Source organism: Cyphomyrmex costatus, unplaced genomic scaffold (genome assembly GCF_001594065.2).
Source record: "Cyphomyrmex costatus isolate MS0001 unplaced genomic scaffold, Ccosl1.0 scaffold281, whole genome shotgun sequence".
Taxonomy (NCBI): Eukaryota; Metazoa; Arthropoda; class Insecta; order Hymenoptera; family Formicidae; genus Cyphomyrmex; species Cyphomyrmex costatus.
This window is the reverse complement of record NW_017276922.1, coordinates 1,122,151-1,139,952: the sequence shown is the minus strand read 5'-3', so window position 1 is coordinate 1,139,952 and position 17,802 is coordinate 1,122,151. Positions and strand designations below refer to the sequence as shown.

The 17,802-nt window shown below is 34.8% G+C and overlaps 1 protein-coding gene across 1 annotated transcript in view; it reads right to left on the bottom strand.

Moving 5' to 3' along the window:
- Positions 1-1,084: 1,084 nt before the first annotated feature.
- Positions 1,085-17,802, bottom strand: part of Lrch (Leucine-rich-repeats and calponin homology domain protein) — a 39,052-nt gene continuing 22,334 nt past the window's right edge. Inside the window, exons 2-13 of the mRNA XM_018541329.1 lie at positions 8,722-8,866; positions 8,009-8,241; positions 7,496-7,632; positions 6,931-7,146; positions 5,797-5,958; positions 4,703-4,824; positions 4,352-4,498; positions 3,202-3,599; positions 2,865-3,016; positions 2,647-2,784; positions 2,501-2,578; positions 1,085-1,324 (exon numbers count right to left, since the gene is read on the bottom strand). Of these exons, the coding sequence (XP_018396831.1) occupies positions 1,085-1,324; positions 2,501-2,578; positions 2,647-2,784; positions 2,865-3,016; positions 3,202-3,599; positions 4,352-4,498; positions 4,703-4,824; positions 5,797-5,958; positions 6,931-7,146; positions 7,496-7,632; positions 8,009-8,241; positions 8,722-8,866 (2,168 nt within the window). The remainder of the gene's footprint in view (positions 1,325-2,500; positions 2,579-2,646; positions 2,785-2,864; positions 3,017-3,201; positions 3,600-4,351; positions 4,499-4,702; positions 4,825-5,796; positions 5,959-6,930; positions 7,147-7,495; positions 7,633-8,008; positions 8,242-8,721; positions 8,867-17,802) is intronic.

Here is a 17,802-nt window from a genome sequence, read left to right as displayed (position 1 = left end):
CGATAGCCGACTCGCATGATTACAAGCGGCGATCGTATAACTGATTCATTCTGTAAGGTACATTCACAGACAACTAAACGTGATATGCGAGCGCCTTTCAATTTGATTGCGCTCTTTGATTTTATATTAATTCGTAGTAAGCTCGGAAAAAACTAACGAGCACGTAGAATACAAGAAAACTTCGTGGTTTGCAGGGGACATTATCACGTAAGCTTCCGCTGACATGCCCGCTTGCAATTATCGATGAAAAATGAAGGCTTTTTCAAACAAAAAAGATACAGACTTATATAATATTTAGTCGACTAAACGTTCCATCGAGCTGCCTATCAACACTTAAAAATTATCTTCGAAAATTCTCCGCTGACTGCAAAACCCCTCGCTTATGTGCTCGAGCAAGGAAATTTACGTGAGCGTAGGTCGAAAAAAGCGAACAATCTTGTTAAAGCTATTATCGTGATAATAATAGTTCTTCAAAACTAAGTACTTTGCCCCTAGCGAGGACTCGTGACAATTTCACATGTGATAAAAGATATGTTCTGATATTCCTTAAAATGTCTAGATACGGCAACGGCATTTTTTAATTTGTATCCTCTCTCCTTGAAAGACACTTTAAGAAATTACAGAATACTTCGATGACGACCCTGTAGTGTTCTGTTCATGTTACATAAACATTTATGACTCTTTTCAGAAAAGAAATGTGCCGCATCTATCGAATATTAATGCACATTTTTTCTTCGTTTAATTTATTGAACATCATTGGGAATTTTCGACATCGAAGTCAGATCCGACAAGACACTTTCTTGAGTCTTAATAAATATAAGTATAAATAATGTTCACGAAAATAATACATAACCCTAAAGATATCGAAGTGTGAAACGAACATTGAAAGTGTCGTGTGCATCGTTGTTTGGATGAGACGGTTATTCTCAGACTATCAAAAACAAAATTAAGATAGTAAAAAAAAAGACTTTGAGAATTACCGCCTCGAGAATTACTGTAATTTCCATTCTGGCACACTTTTTCTCCTTCTTTCATATATCCTTCTTTTTCGCATACTGCAGTTTCCCCTTTTCAATACTGTCCACTAATCGGGGATCGGGAATAGATAGAGCAGAACTAGAGCGGATAGGAATGTGGCAAAAAGCATCGCGGATAGAACGTGGTCTTGAATCGTACGGAGTGAATCTGCGGCCGGTTCTTCGGTGCCACTCTTTCTCTCATCGCGAACAAGGAGAAGAGCAGTGACGAGACGCGCCAAAGCCTCCAGCCCGTACGCGTCCATGTAACCCACGTCCATGATTGCGTCCGCGTCCAATAACACCTCCTGCAACACCAACAACGATACTACTCAGTCCCAGTTTCTATTTTACCGCACTGCGAGAACATTTCTCATGTGGCCTTAAAACGCATATCTCTGTCTTGGAAGGCATTTTGTACCAATGAGGAAAAAAAGCATTCCTCAGGGAATAGCCATTCTGTTACACTCCGACCTACCACCATATGATAAAAGGAAATCATTTGTCTCCGTACAAGAACTTTTGATAGAGTTGATTTATTTGTGATTCTGATTTTTTTTATTAAACTTTACTTTTTAACAATGCTTGTTAAAGTGAAATGTAATCAATTTATTCCTTAATCATCAAAAGTTCCATTTAGAAAACAATCAAGGAATATCACAAGGAAGAATGGATAGGAAAAAGCAACAGTAATGCAGTAGTATTTTATATGATTTAATGATTGATGAAAAACTATTTGGATTGTTTGTATAGTTTAGGATAGTTAGTCCATGGATGTTAATCGGTAAGATATTCGGATGATGGCAGGAAAGGTGAGAACCCGAAGTACAGACTGTTCCCCGAAGAAGCAACACAAAAGCGAACTGAAATCTATAGGCACATGCAACTAAAGCTTCTTCGCTAATTCATTTTTCTTCTTTCCTGCATTTATATTTTTATAATTACACCGTATGTTTTCATAAAATCGGTTTGCAATTCGCTTAAAATCAGATCGAATTCGGGGACTGACTAGTAGTCGTTGAAAGTGTCATCGAGAAGTGACGGCTAGATTGCCGAAGCGTTAGTCACGATGTACACAGATGTTCGGTTACGAATAATGTGCGATAAATTTTTCCGTCCGACTGTTCAGCAAGTAGATTCGATAGATCTGGTCTAAGGACAACGCTCGATGAGAATGTCTGGTAATTATGCTTTGTAAAGAATAAGTTTTCGCACTGAGTCTCGTAACCAGTTTTTTTATTCTACTCTTCAACGAAGCACAATTGATCATTATAGCATAATTACAATCATAATTCTCTTGCCACATCACCATTTGTTAAAGAAAAATTAGAAACATCGGATTAATTTATTCGGTATGGAAGTATCCACCGTAACAACATGATGTACACTAATGATGACAGCGTGTCTCATGCATATATGTAGTATACTCTGAGCGAAAGAGAAGCACAAACTTCTTTAAAACTAATTAATAAGATGTTTCTTACCTCATCAACGCCAATCTTCCGACACGCCTCGAGGAAGTTGTCAACGTTACGCCTGCATCGTGCCATTGTCAGTTTAGGCTACGAAAAAAGTTGAAATCAGTCTATTGATGCAGAAATATATCTTAAAATAGCGAAAAAATACTCACTACGGCGGGAGAAGGAACATGTATACTAGCAACCGATCGCGGTCTAACGTGATTCGCCAGGTGACAGAGAACAACACCATCCGTTAACGCTGGTGCAAGATCCTCCGGCAATGCCATCTTCAATCTCGTTTCTATGTGCTATTACAAATATATTTTTGATTACATTGCAAAATCGTTTTTTACAAGTAATTATAGACTCTTTTCGTTATGATGCTTACATTTCGTAGTTGTTCAATGAGATCAGCCTCTTCTTTGGCACGTTCGAACTCTCTCCTCATAGTAAAGGAATATTTTTCAGGCACATTACTATTCCATGTGACGGATCGCGGGGATTTTGGACTGCCGCCGTTTCTACTGGGACTGTTGTTGCCTAATAAACATACGCATACTTTAAGCATATTGTGTAATCAAAGTTCTCTCTTACACTGCATGAAATGTATAAGAGAAATTTTTATAAAATATAAAATTGCTCTTATACATCAACTGCAAATGTATTTATTATTTATTAACAAACTTTTAATTTCTTTTTTGATTTTGTTTAATTTAAATGATTACCTTCAACGTAACCAACAGCGGTTTTCACCAGTCTGGGCGCATGCGCTGGACTTGTATTCGTGGACAGAATACTACTAGAAGTTTTAATTGGCGAGCTAGGCTTTTTATAAGGTTGCTCGAGATACTTTCCGTTCTTATTGTTGTAATCGTTATTACTACCGTTGATGATTGGTGTGCTTTGATAGTTTATTCGCGACGGAGTAACTTTCTGCACTGGCCTCTTTAACGCGTTATCTTCGTTGAAAATTTGCTTGCCAGTTAGAGCAATGGTTTCTTTATTGTTGCCCATGTCAGTTTCGTTTTGCGTCTCGTTGCCTGGAGGAGTCACTTGCTCGCGAGGTCTATATACGCTTAGACCTTCGTTAGCCCTTTGTTGCTTCAGAGCTTCTTTATACTCCCTAAGAATAAAATAATTTATAGCATCAAAGCGGGCACTGTAGATTGTGTAAGAACATGATATGAAACTTTCACGAATGTTATTTGATGATTCTTGCGAGTATGAATGATTAAAGCAACACAACACCATATATAAAATACTAAAAGCATTATTACAATCTCACAATGTATTAATCCTCTAATTTGTAATACTCTAGAATAAAACTAAAAGGTAATTTTTATTGATTAGATATTTCTCTAATTCTTCAAAAAATGATTAATTATAATTTATATTTCTATATGTAAACAACATACATTTTACATATATAGTATGCATTCTCTTTTCTTAAACCTTCGTTGCCACTTTATACTATTTCATCATGTACTTACCATATATAATAGATATTGTGCAAAAATATTGCATAAAACATAACAATTGAAACGCCAGACATTAAGAAATATAACAATAGCAAATAAATGTATATCTTTATTAATAAAAAAAGTATATAGTATATGAATCAAAAGAAACTTCGAATATGAGAGTGGCATTAACGAATTAAGCATTTAACTACAATCGCGAATGTCCGTAATTTGGACACTGAAGAGGATTGATACGACAAGGTCAATCGTAGTTGCTTAACGCATATACATATTGTAATACGTCACAGCATTACCAGGCGCGCCCATAGTCATACGAATGAGTAAATGAGTAACGCAAACGTGATAACATGAAATAAATTCGGACGGACAAGGGCTTTAGTTGAAGCAAAGTTACCTGTACGTCTGTATGTGATTGAACGGCCTTTTATCGTCGCCGTTCACCATTGCAGCGGGGCCCGTTGCAGTTTGGAGCGGGTGTACTGATTGTTGTGCGGATGATATCTGCTGCGACTGACTCGTCAAATGCGTGGACTCCAGATGGCTGTAAAAAGGGATTGCCAGCCACGATAATGCACATGCATGCATGCAAAAATATACGTATATGTATATGTATGTAAACTACCGTGACAATTTGTATCACAATATCAATTACAAACACCGAGGGAACGCGTTCGTTTGTTTCGAAGGAAAGCACGCGGATCGGGTAATTGACCCATTGATCATCGTAGCGAGAGGCTTCACTCACCCAGGTGGCGTAATCGATGTGTGATGCAGGCTGGAGATCATTGGTCGTCTAATGTCTGCCCCATTCTCCGAAGTGCTCCTCTCTAATCTCCTCTTTTCCAGTTGATCGTGCAATACCATTGCCTACAAGAGATTTCGTATGAGAATGTGAATTATAATTTTAAATATCTTCGTAAGACATCTTAATAATTAAACAGAAATAAATTTTAAATTTAATTAATTTAACTTTGTCTTATTTTTTATTTTAGAATTAATAATCTCTAGAAATGTTTTCAACAGCTCTCTAATTAATGTTATGTTTTGAACAACATTATGTTTTGTCAATCACTTTAATTATAAATTTCAAAATGAATTCTTGTTAAAAAAAAGATCAGCCTTCAATGTGTAAAAGAGAAACAGTAAATATGAGAAAGCGATTTCGTCATAACATTAAATATAATATACACGGATTTACTATCGATGCAGCATACATCCGTAATTTTGAAACCTTGTCGTAAAACATGACGTTTTATTGGGTCAAGGTTTTATAATGAGATTTGAGCGACAGCCAACAACGACTTGTCGAGACTATCATTATTGTAGCTCGACTTGAGATCTATTCAACAGCTAAATATAGCGGCTAGTCATCCTTTAAATTCCGTACTACAGCTTAAACACTTATTTCAAATAGAAATCTAAATCAAGCGATTAGCTCTTGATAATAATAACAAATATTTTATTCTATTATCTTAATCAATTATCAGAATTTTATCAGTCTATGCTCCTATCTTTTATATAGAAATCTGACTTCTGTTGTCACAAAAGTTAATTACTTTGAAATATTACAGTTTCTAGTTTCAAATCATTCGTTTATAATCATTTATAATAAAATTAATAAATACGGTAATTTTCATTTGCTGAGTATAAAAGTAGAGAAGAAATTGAAATTATTTTACAAAAAAGATATTATTATTATGCAATTTAAAAATATATACTTCAATATTTTTTCATAATTTAAATACCTTTTTCCTTGAAGTAACCAGAACAGCGATAATGCTAATTTATTTTTGCGAGGTTTGCGTTTTAGCTTACGTATTTTCTTACGTATTAGCTTACCTTGCCCAACTCATCCTCCAGGGACGTGTGCTCCCCGGGTGAAATCGTGCTGGGCGTTGACGTGCCACTACAAGATCCGTTCACGCCTACCTCGTGCGGTAGCGTTATCGAAAGCGGTGAATATTCCTGCCGCCACAAGCTGCGAACTTCGCCGTCGTGTACCTGCAAATGGTGGCCAATAGGAGGCATGTAAAATCGTAGATTGTGTGCATTTTGCGCACTAATAGAAGTTTATTTGTGTATTTTATACAATGATCTGTATTAAAAATCAAACGCGAAATCGCTCGCATTTCTCAGACAAAACTCTCTTTTCTTTTGTACAATATAATTTATATACAAAAATTGCATGAAAATTTACAGAAAGATACACAGCCTTGACTATAGTATAAAGCATTTTTCATTTATTTCATTTTCTTAGAAAAAGCAGTAATAAAAGGAAGATTAATAAAATATTAAAATTGTTATAAAAATAAATATTCTTTGTTAATAAAACTATTTTTAATTTTATTTTTGTTAGATATAGAACGTTTATGTCAATTTAGGGGTACTTTATATTTATGGCCAAGGTTGTATAATAACTTTTTTAAAACAATTCTAAAAAGTCATATGAATAAAATTATGAACTAAAACCTCTAAAAAAGGAGTATCTAGAAAAGCAAAAAAGCATTTGTTTTAAAACATTTTTAAAACATGAATCAAAAGTGTGTTTTAAAATGCTACTATTTTATTACATATACTGTTATATTTTAATAGATATATCTACTACTATCTAATCCTTTATTTACACAAATAAGTATTTTAATTAAGTTTATAAGCAAATGCTGTAACATCCTTATTTATCTCTTTCAGCATTTTCTTCATTAATAAAAGTAGAGTTAAAAAAGCATTTATTCCGCTATAATTGTATGTATATACGATACAATATGTTTATATATATTCTTTCAAAATTTCCTTCGAAAAAGTAAAAGCGAAAGCGCTTGTGCTTCAGTTTATTCATATGACCGCACTGAATCAGAGATCCGCGGGCAATTCGGTGGCTGACTCGCCAAATAACTTCGCGAGGAGGTAGCTGTAGAGTGTGTACAGGAGATGTAGCGATAGTGGAAAGGCCATGAGAGCGATGGTGAAACTAACCGCGCTGTGGATTTCTTGAGACCAACGTTTGTCGACACCGTCGCTTGTGCTGTATCCACTGTCGACGTTGTGCCGCCGATGCGACCTCATATCCAACGTCGCATGACCTCTCGCATCCAGAGGTGCCCGCCGCGTTCGACCGCCTCTAGCCCTCTCGTGTTTCGCTGCCTGCCTCTCCAAGTACTTGAAAATGTGCGTTCGCCCGCGAATGCATAGCTAAAACCGACAGTGAAAGCATATGAGACTGATATTTTCGAAGAAAAGACATCTTGTATTTCCTTTGTGTTTTACTGCCTTCCAGCAATGTACATAATGATATTAAACATTTTCGAATGGCAAAGACTGATTTATGAATTCAAATAAAGTCTTGATTGAAGTATGAAGCGAAAGGGCATGGTTTTGCAATCAGTTCCGTATAGGCAGTCTGTAACTATGAAACGGCAGTTCACAATTGAAGTAACATTGCGTAGAGTTTTATTAAAAAGAGCGTAGGAGTATGTATTGCGGAAAGGAGATTTGAGCGTTTGAGCGAAAACGCGGACGAATCATTAATGTTAATGCTCACCGAGGCAGGCGGCGAGGTGAGCGGATTGTCGGACAGTTTGAAATCCACCAAACTCTTCATCTTCCTCATCTCGTTTGGAAGCACAGATATTCGATTACCGCTAATATCCAGCTTCACGAGCCTCAGGTACGTCAGTTCTATATAAAAATGTGATTTAATTTCTCACACTTGATTATCAACCTTGAGATATTAATCTCTTTAACAGATCAATCAACTAATATCTTTAATATCTTTTTCAAATTTCTTTTTTTATTTAAAATTAACTTTTTTTATTTTGCTTAATAAATAAATTAATTTATATTTAGAATTAATTTATAAAAATCTCTCTTTTATGAGCGTCAGCTTTGTTGGAATTTAATGTACTGAGAGTTACTTATTTTCAGTAGATTTTTAGCAAGATTTATTTCGTAAATACTTATCGAACAGATTGATTCAATTACTCGCAATTAAAACAACGAGTTTATCCGAGCGTAATAAACATCTGTTGCGATTGCATTAAAAAGGTGGTCCTACCTATAGGCAGGTGCACTAGCAAGTTGCTCCTCAGGTCTAGAGACCGGAGTTGCGCAAGGTCGCCCATTCGAGGTGGAAGACTCGTGATTTCGTTGCAACCTGCGTCCAGTTCTGCCAATACTGTCATCCTGCCCAGCTCGTCTGGCAAAGATGCTAATCTGTTGTGTGCGACTAGCAACGTCTGAAGGGGTAGTCTGCATATCTCTCGAGGTAGCGACGTCAATTGGTTTCGACTGTGAATTATAATATCTTCTTTAAATAAATTCTTGCTAGAACTATATTCGCAAGTTGAAACTTTTCTCAAACGGATTTTAATCGATCAATTATTCGATTTTAATAAATTATTTTAATAATTATAAACAATTTGTAGAATATTTCAGAAATGAAATTAATTTTTTATAATAGATACGGCTTATCAAAAATATTCGAAATGTGCCTTTTTCATTGAAACTTTTTTAAATCAAATTATTTCATGAGTAATTATAGTATTATACTCTCAATAATTAATTATACAATTATATGTAGTTAATCAATTTTTTTTTCAATAACTTTTAAAGTATTTAAAATTTTTAATTATACAATGCTCTACGCAGACTAACAGGAGCTTAACATTATCCAGCGCCATATCATATAGGATACCTACGATATGATGTTATCGCGCAGTTCAATGTGTGTATGCGTGTGTATATATATATGCGTGTTTATGTACCAACCTAAGATCGAGGTAGTTCAAGGATTGGAGCATTACGACGGTTTCCGGGATTATTCTTATGGCATTATGATAAAGATGCAGCTTTTCGAGGAATGAAAATTCCGTGACTTCCTCCGGTAACTCACTGAAACGATTCTTCGAAAGGTCTGTAACAGAAAGCAAATACTCATCTTTATGATGTGTTAGACGATAAAGACATGATCGTCGCAACTTCCGCTATTAAAACGAATATAACATCAACAAGCGTCGCGTGATTTCAACAGGAAATTAGCGTTATATATACATAAAGGGAAAAAAGTAGATCTTGCGCTACTGAAAACTGATTTGCAATTAAGAGCTGTCGTTCGACATCAAGCTCCGCATTTTCATTAAAACAGTCCACCGCATCGTAGAAGCATCGCTCAAGCAATAAACGGCGTCCCTATTATACGATCGGCCGATAAAACTCGTTTAGGAGTGCAGGTATTATCGAACTGTCTTAATAAGGCACCGATATGTCTCCCATGGCAACAGCTGTATACTTCGACTAGGGTGATCTTAGGGTGGTGTTGCTGGGGGTTGTTATGAATGGGGCGCGACGGCCACGTGCGCGCACAGGCTCGAAACGCAGGAAAAAGACAAGGGGTAACTCAGCTCCTGGCTTCGAACCTTCTTTCTGATCAATAACAGCCGTCCTCGAGACCTGCGAAATTGTTTGCGAAGAACGTAGCCGATTCGCATGTCGAATAGTTCCAAAATAGCGTTCTTTTAATACTGCAGACAGCACGTATGAAAATGTCGCAAGCAAGCATGTTTCAATTACGCAACGTAGTTATACAAGACATTACGAATTGATATTTTACCGAGATTATTTGATAAATGTATATACTATTACTCCTTCTATGTGTACATAAAAATGATTATTTATTAAAATTTAACATAAAGTATTAATTTTAATCTTTCTTTATAGTTTTTAAATATTTTTCCTAGGCATATATATTTTTAACATCAATGTTGAAGTGAAGGGCGCAGTCACGATACTCATGTATGTACTTGACATTTAAGTGTCGGTCATAATTAAAGGTCTTCTAATAATCTTAAAATACAACGAAAGCCTTGATCTTAATATACCATGTCAACAGAATAATTAAGAAGATGCAATAGACAATGTTTTATAAAAACATTTAGTATTATATAATATATAATATGTGTTCTACGTATTTTTTCTATGATAGTAGTATACCAAGAAGATTAATTGACGGAAATTTTCCAAATAAATCCCGAGCCTGCAGGGAGAAAATTAGATTCCAACGAATTCGTCGAACGATCAACGGAAATTAGCAATCATCGCGTGCAAAAGATACGCGATTTCCCCTAACAAAATCGAGAATTAAGTTTAGCAATTTCCATCAGTCGTCATTTTTGTTCAAAGAAATAAATATAGATCATTTCTTCACATTAATTTTTATTATATTCTTTAGTATATAATTAAATAAGTCAACAGTTTCATTTTATTTTTAATTATGACTCTTACTTCGCCCTTTTTATTTTTGTTGATTATTATGTCTATTTATTTTCAAGTATTCTGTCTTTCTTCTTTGTCTTGTTGGTATACGTAATTATCTACTAGAATCGCAGATTGCAATAACTCAATCATGCGAATCGTGCTCGTAATTCACTATAACATAAGACATAATTCGTCCTTCATTCGTCGAAAAATGTAGCAATTTACGCGGTTACAACCCGAGGGTGTGTCTTGACGAGCGTAACTTCGTTAATCGATCTCGATTCTTACATGCTGCGCGAACTAAGCGTATTGAAACCGGAGCAATTTAGATGGGGAAGAAACCCGAGAGGCGTGAATGGGGATGCATGAATAGGGATGCTTATAACACTTTCATTTCACGGTAAAATATTTGACTTTATTTTTTTATTAACTCTCAATGCTGCAAATCGATATTTTAATAAAAAGTATCGGCACAACCAAAATGTTGAACAATGTTAAATAAATAAAATAATTATATATAAGAATAGATAATGTGTTACTTTCACTTATTCTCGAGAATGTATTATCGTATAGAAACTTTTGTTTCGATTATTAATCTGAAGAAACTACATTGAAAAAGTTTCAACACTAAAAATATCTTAAAAAACTTTCTTTTTTATTGAATACTTGCAATATCATAATTTGTTAAAGAACCAAAATTTTTCATTTGATAAAAGTCTGGTCATTTCTATGTCTGGTAAAATACGGTCGATGTCCGCGATGCAAGGGCGTCGGCCGACGGACGAAGGAAGACGGGGCTGGAACCCCTTGCCAACCCCATGAGTAACTCCCACGCAATATTGGATTCTCTCTCAAACACCGGGCTTTTGTGCAATGTGGCAAAATTCTGCTGCGAACAGTCGCGTCGTCGACATAATATATATATGGTGATCCTCCGTTGTAGAATCCGTTCCAACAACGTATGACATGTCATCATAATTCATATGCCTAGATTATGTATGTTCCTTTTCCTCTGATTCTCCCTTTCGCGAGACAAAATTGTATCGGTGAAAGCATGACAGACAGCACCAAAGAAACACGACTCTCGTCTCTGAATATATTCGTTAATGCGCTAAACGTCGGCGGAAAAATGCGCTTCAAGTTTTACTTACATTTTTTTAAATGTATTAAAAGGAAAGTCGCAGATTTAAAGAGAAAAATTATAATATATTTATCTTCTTTTCATCTAAAGAAAGATGGTCTTTTGTCTTGCTGTTTTATATTTCAAGATATTTAGAGAGAGAAAGAGAGAGTGTGTGTAACTTTCTTTTAACGTATACATATAATGGCATTTAATAATAAGATGGGATAGCGATAAATATAATATGCAATATTAATAGCAATTAAAATATAAAATAGATACGTATAATCTGAATATTATAATCTAAAGCTGCTATAATTAAAATCGTTAATACAGTTTTACCTTATATACTGAATTATTGAGTTATATTAAAAAGTAATATTACTTCATTTTATTCTCTGTAATTTATGAAAGAAATTTTATCTTTCTATGCCACATTCATATCAAACAGTATACGGAAGTTAGTCATGTCGATTTCAAATTTAGGAATGGCCGATAAAAATCAAGCGGAACCGCGCGTGTAAGACTCTCTATAAATATATCTACATTTCCGTTCCTAACGGTCAGACGAACACGATAAATATCGCAGCCGTGCCCTTCGCGGTAGTTGTACAGGACGTTTCAGAAAAGGTCGATGCACTGGGACATTTCAAGGACCAAGGTCGAGGTCCTACCATTGAGGATCGATACGCAATTGCGTGACGCGCACACAGTGACATTATTTGCTAATAAAGGGCGTGGCAGTTTTATAAATTCGTGCGTACATATTTTATTTATCCTATTTAAGATAAATGCATTAGTAAACGATCAATTGAGATATTAGTAAACTAATTATCCTGTTTGTTAAATAAAATATTGTTTTTATCATATTTGAGAAATCAGTCAAAAGCTAGTTTTTTTTGCAAATACTACAAATTTTTATCTATAATTGTAAAAACTGCAATACTCTGAAATGTTTATCTCTATCGAAATGACAATTTGCAAGTCGCATATACTGAATTATTAATCATTATAGGTATATATTAAACTTTTAAAAAATCTCCAAATATTTGGCTGACAAATATTCGTACAATAAAAATTTGAACACATAGAATCACTTGATTCATTACTCAATGAGAATAAAGAATGAATAGAGAAAATGAATTATTAAATGGTATGAAAAAAATTCATACTAGATGTATAAATCAACGATAGTCACAACTTGTAAAGATGATGAAAGAGATTTGCTTATCTCTAGCCTCCATGTGAAAAAGGACTTTGACGGAAAGCAAAGTTGCGGAAAATATCTGCTTCACAATTTCAACATTAATTTCCACGTGCTGAAGCACACGAGGCCAACGGCCCGGATAAACGTCCGGCTAGGCGAGACAGTCGCTCTTTGACGCTTGTCTGGTTGCGGCTCTGCCCACCATTTCTTTCTCTCGTTCAGGTTTCCATCTAAGTATGCGACCAGTGTGAAACGTGCACTCTCGTAACAGGTAACCTTGAGGGCCGAGCCTGGTCATTTCCTCGAATCTTAACTAGTCGACTCTGCCATAGTGCAACGAATAAACAGTCACTTGTCGAGTGTGAAAAAACTTTGTGTCAAAATTAATGAGAAACACACTACAAATCCAAAAGTTAAAAAACAATTGCAATATATGTGTGTGTGATTTATTTTTTCGTATAAAAACAACATTATATACATTATATATTTAAATGTGTAAATATATTTTTGCATGCGTGTATTGTGTTATTTTTACACGGAAAACTAATCAGACACATATATTGAAGTCATTTTTTACACACTTGGATTTATGTAAGGAATATAAGAGCAGAATCAATTTAAGTGACATTTTTATTTATTGCTTATTTATTGCTAACAAATTGCTAAAGAAAAAAATGTGTTGCTCTATTAGTTTTTTTATGTATATTGTTCCGCTAACTTAATCTTCCTTTAGCGGAACATTATTTAAAGAAAAGCTAATAGAGCAACAAATTTTTTTCTTTGGCAACTTGTTAACAACAAATAAGCAACAAATAAGAATGTTAATTAAAATCAATTCTGCTCACTTTGTTTGCACTAACTTATAAGACGTAGGAATAGATACATGTATATTCATTTCTATGAACTCACAGGATAAAAATTAAAATGTTACCACTTTAAAATTTATGTTATAATAAGAGAAAATACGAAATAGAAAAAGTGATATGTAGTATTAAATTTAATTAGAAATGATCTTATTAATTCAATAAAAATATTAACAAAATAAATACTGGTTTTATTAAAATAAAAGCATATCACATTGTTGACAAAATTATTTTCTATTAGGCTCATGCTGTTAATACATTTATATATATATATATATATATATATATATGTGTATATCGTTATTTTTTAATCAAAACAAGCTTTTTATAATTAAATTATAGTTATTACTATTATACTAATAAAACCTCAAGTTTATTCGTAATATATGAGACTGATATGTGTATGTACAAAATGTAAAATTCAATTATAAATACGAACCCAGATAGTGATTAGAATACGTGATATAGACCGAGTATATATATTTCCCTGGGGCGAGATAGACTGTTCAACGGCGTTATTGAATGGATAGAGGAGTTTGTTTAGGCTTAGAAAGCCGGTTTACTGCGCCCCTATCACCTGAGAATGATGACGCACGACAAAACTAGTAGACGTTAGGAATGAAGCGGCTCTTTTGAATACCTGTAGAAGGAACCATGAATATATTCCGACTTAAAGATCAACCTCGAAACACTTGCTTTACTCTTTGCAGAAAAACAGTTTACTTTCTTTTATAAGCAAAGTTATTTTGTCAATTATTTTCTAATTCTTCTTGCATGTCGAGTTGTAAGCGTGAAATAAATCCATATTTCTTATAAAATAAGAGTTCCGTAAGACTTTATAAATATTCATATTTCTTAAAAATACTTAAAAATTCAATATCTTTTTAATTTTATATGTTTTTTATTCAAGAAATAAAGCAAATTAGAGAACTGACAATATACATAATGTCTATAATTTAACATATTATATGCAACGTGTACTGTTGTTGATCACGATGTTGGACAATAAAGATGTTAACTATTTAAAAATGATTATCATATGTTATCAGCAAAATAAGAAAAGAATTATGTTTGAGAAAATTATTCCTCTCTTAATAAAGAATATTGCAATTACAAGACTTAATAGTATTTAAGCCAACGCAGAATTAGCTCTTTATAATTGAATTATATGTAGTTACGCTATAAGTGAAATCACTTAAGCTCATTCATATTATAAGATAGACCAGGTTGTTACGCGTAATATCGATGCATCTACAAGCTCGCCTTGCATCTATTTGCCTCGCCTTGAGTTTGAATATAAACCCCGATGCATGAAGCACGAATTCCTTCAGTTTCTGGGTGTGTCTCGCGCGAAAAAGTCGCGTCTCCGTGACACGTCGTCGGCCATGAGTTGCAGGTGAAATTGACTTCTCGTTAATTGGAACGTGTCACGCACCGACGTCGGGGATTTCTTCTCCAACGCAGGAAAATGCAAACTTTGAAGGCGGAAATTGGCTACTGTATTGATCGCTCGACATTATCGAAGATGTTATTGTGCAATATCCGTCTAAAAATAGATGTAACGTAGCGACGGCTTGTTTTAGAAAATGTAGGAGTAAAACATTATAGATAAAAAAAGCTAGATAAATTTTTCGGCCTTTGTATATGACAGTATCACGTAACGTGTCCAGTCAAAATCGAAAGAAATTTTTATGTTCTTTTATTTTGTTTCTTTTCTTTTACTTTAATTTATTTTATTTCTTATCGGAATTTCTTTTGGTAGTATTACGTTCAGCTGGTATTATGTTCGCCAAGACAAGAATGTATTTCTGTCGACTGACGGACCCTGTTTGCCACGATGCAACAACGTAATATAATATCAATTCCGTCGGCCGGTTTTGCTCGTTATATACGATTCAATCGGTGATAAGTATTACGCCAGCGATAAGTATATCCGGCGCCGTAATCATCATGTTAGTTTCTATCAACTGTACATATAAGCGAGCTGACAACATGACAACATGGGAAAACCTTTTAGTATTTCTTTTAATAGTGGAAACAGGAAAAAAATCATGAACATGTGCAAGTATCTCCTACATTCACGCGTGGAAAGAATGATTTTTCTGAAATATCTACGAATTTAGCTGGATACAGATCTGAAAGTAATTTTGTCCATCAACATATTTATTTAGAAAACTCAAGCGTGACAAGTAACATTGTAAAAAATTTGCATATTCTAACAATTAGCTTAAATATCTTACATAATTATTTTGATAGTCCAACAAAATTTATTCAGCAAAACCATTCTTTCCATGCGTATCAATGCGTTCATTATATGTATGACTTGTATTCACGGTACTAGAAATCGCTCTGAGATCTCGAATGGAGAAATAATTAACAAATCATAGAAAGAATAATCTTGCTGAATTATCTAAAATTTAGCTAGATACAGATTCGAAAATAATTTTATTAAAATAATTTAATAAGACACTCAAGTTGGTTGCTAGAATGTCAAAACGCATTTAACAGCATTGCTTATCATGCTTGAATGCTCTACATAATTATTGCGAAAGTTTAACAGAATTATTTTCAAATCTGTATTCTTATAGCTTTATTTTTAGATATTTCACCGGAATCGGTTTTCCGTGTTTCTCCGTTCCAAATCTCGGAGTGATTTCTAGCATTGTGAACACAAAGTTTCAGATTTTTCCTTTTGTCGCCACGTACTTGCGAACGCAGAAGTGTGACTGGAAAGAAGAGATCGCTGGCACACGTTCAAGAAGAAGCGTGACTTTACGTCGTTAAGTTATCTTGCACCGGGGCCGTAAGAGCCTACATAAGGGCCGCCTTGAAACCGTGGTAACAGAGGGGACGATCGATAACGGCCCCATGGTGGCAAATATTGCCTATGGGGATGCCGCAGTCAAGTACGCAAGGTGCTCCGCGTGCGCGTTGCTCACTCCGGCATGCATTCTGCTTCGAGACAAAGTGAAATATTCACGGTCTTATCAGCGTGAAATTTGACCGAGTTACCTCTGCGGGAGACTGGCCGGAAACTTCGTGCAAAATGCACCGTACGAGAATACGCCAGCTGCACTTGCAGCGAAAGCTGTTTGCATTAAAAAAAAATATAAATCAATGAACAGTTTTTTCTACTTCAATTATTAATTCTTCGACCTATCACAGAGATCGTAGGGTCTTTATTTGTTTTCGGAATAATTATAATTGATATATATATATGAAACTATTATGTAATTTAATCAACGAACACACATTTCCTCCAGTATAATTATCTCATATTATTTTCTTCGAAATAAAATAGCTATTTAGAGAGCGATACATTTATCATAATTATAACACTATCTCTTTTATTATTTGAATTTGTAATACAGTTTTATTTAAATTCACAATACGACCGATATCTATATTCATTCAACATCAAATGTAATATTTGTACAGCTGCTTAACGCAAAATAATATAAAGCTGTCCCTGGGTGATCAATACTATTGCACAATATTTGGTATTAGACAATATTGATTGAAGGTTGTATTGAGTCTCTAAACTATTTGTTTTAAATTGTTTAAAGGAGACATTAATAAATATTGTATTACTTTGTACAATATTACTACAATATAATTATATAATATTTATTATTATTAATATTCAATTTAAACATCTTAAAATTGTACAATAATATTGAGCGTCTATAGAGACTGTTTAAGATCTTCAAATAAATATAAGAACGAGGAAATCATAGCTCAAGCCTCTAGTGTGTTTGACATTGTCATTGTGATGACGTAGCGTAAACTTCGTTAGTTCCGTATGACGCAAATCAAGTTATCGGATAAACCAGCAGGGAAGTAAAAAAAACAAATCCTTCTCTGCCAAAGCAAAAGCACTCTTTTGAGAATTCGCAAAAGTCATCGCACACTTCACATATCTAGTAGAATGCGATTCTCAAGTAATTGACTTTCGCCATCGTCGTCATGGTGGCGACATGTGACGCCGCCGTGGAGACCAGAAGAAAAACGACATCGCGGGAGACAGCACCGGTGAGAGAAGAAGCGGGGAAAGAGAGGAATTGTGCAGACGGAGAGAAGAAGTTCATGGTGCATCCGTCCGACGACTTGAGAAGGTTTCTTCGTTGTCGCGTGCTGTCCTTGAACCGCATCGCGATTGTCGTGTCATTGGCGGGTGAGATCACGTCAAAGACGAAGAGGTATACGAGGTAGAGAATCGTACGGGAACAAGGAGGGAGCTCTATCTTTCTCTCTCTCTCTCTCTCTCTCTCTCGTCGCTTTTGTAAAGGACCGCCACAACTTCCGGCGACGCACGGACGCAAGTACGGACGAGACTCGCATACTCGATCGAATGCCACGCAGAATTCAAGAGCTCACCATAGTCTCTGAGTGAAACTCGGTGACAT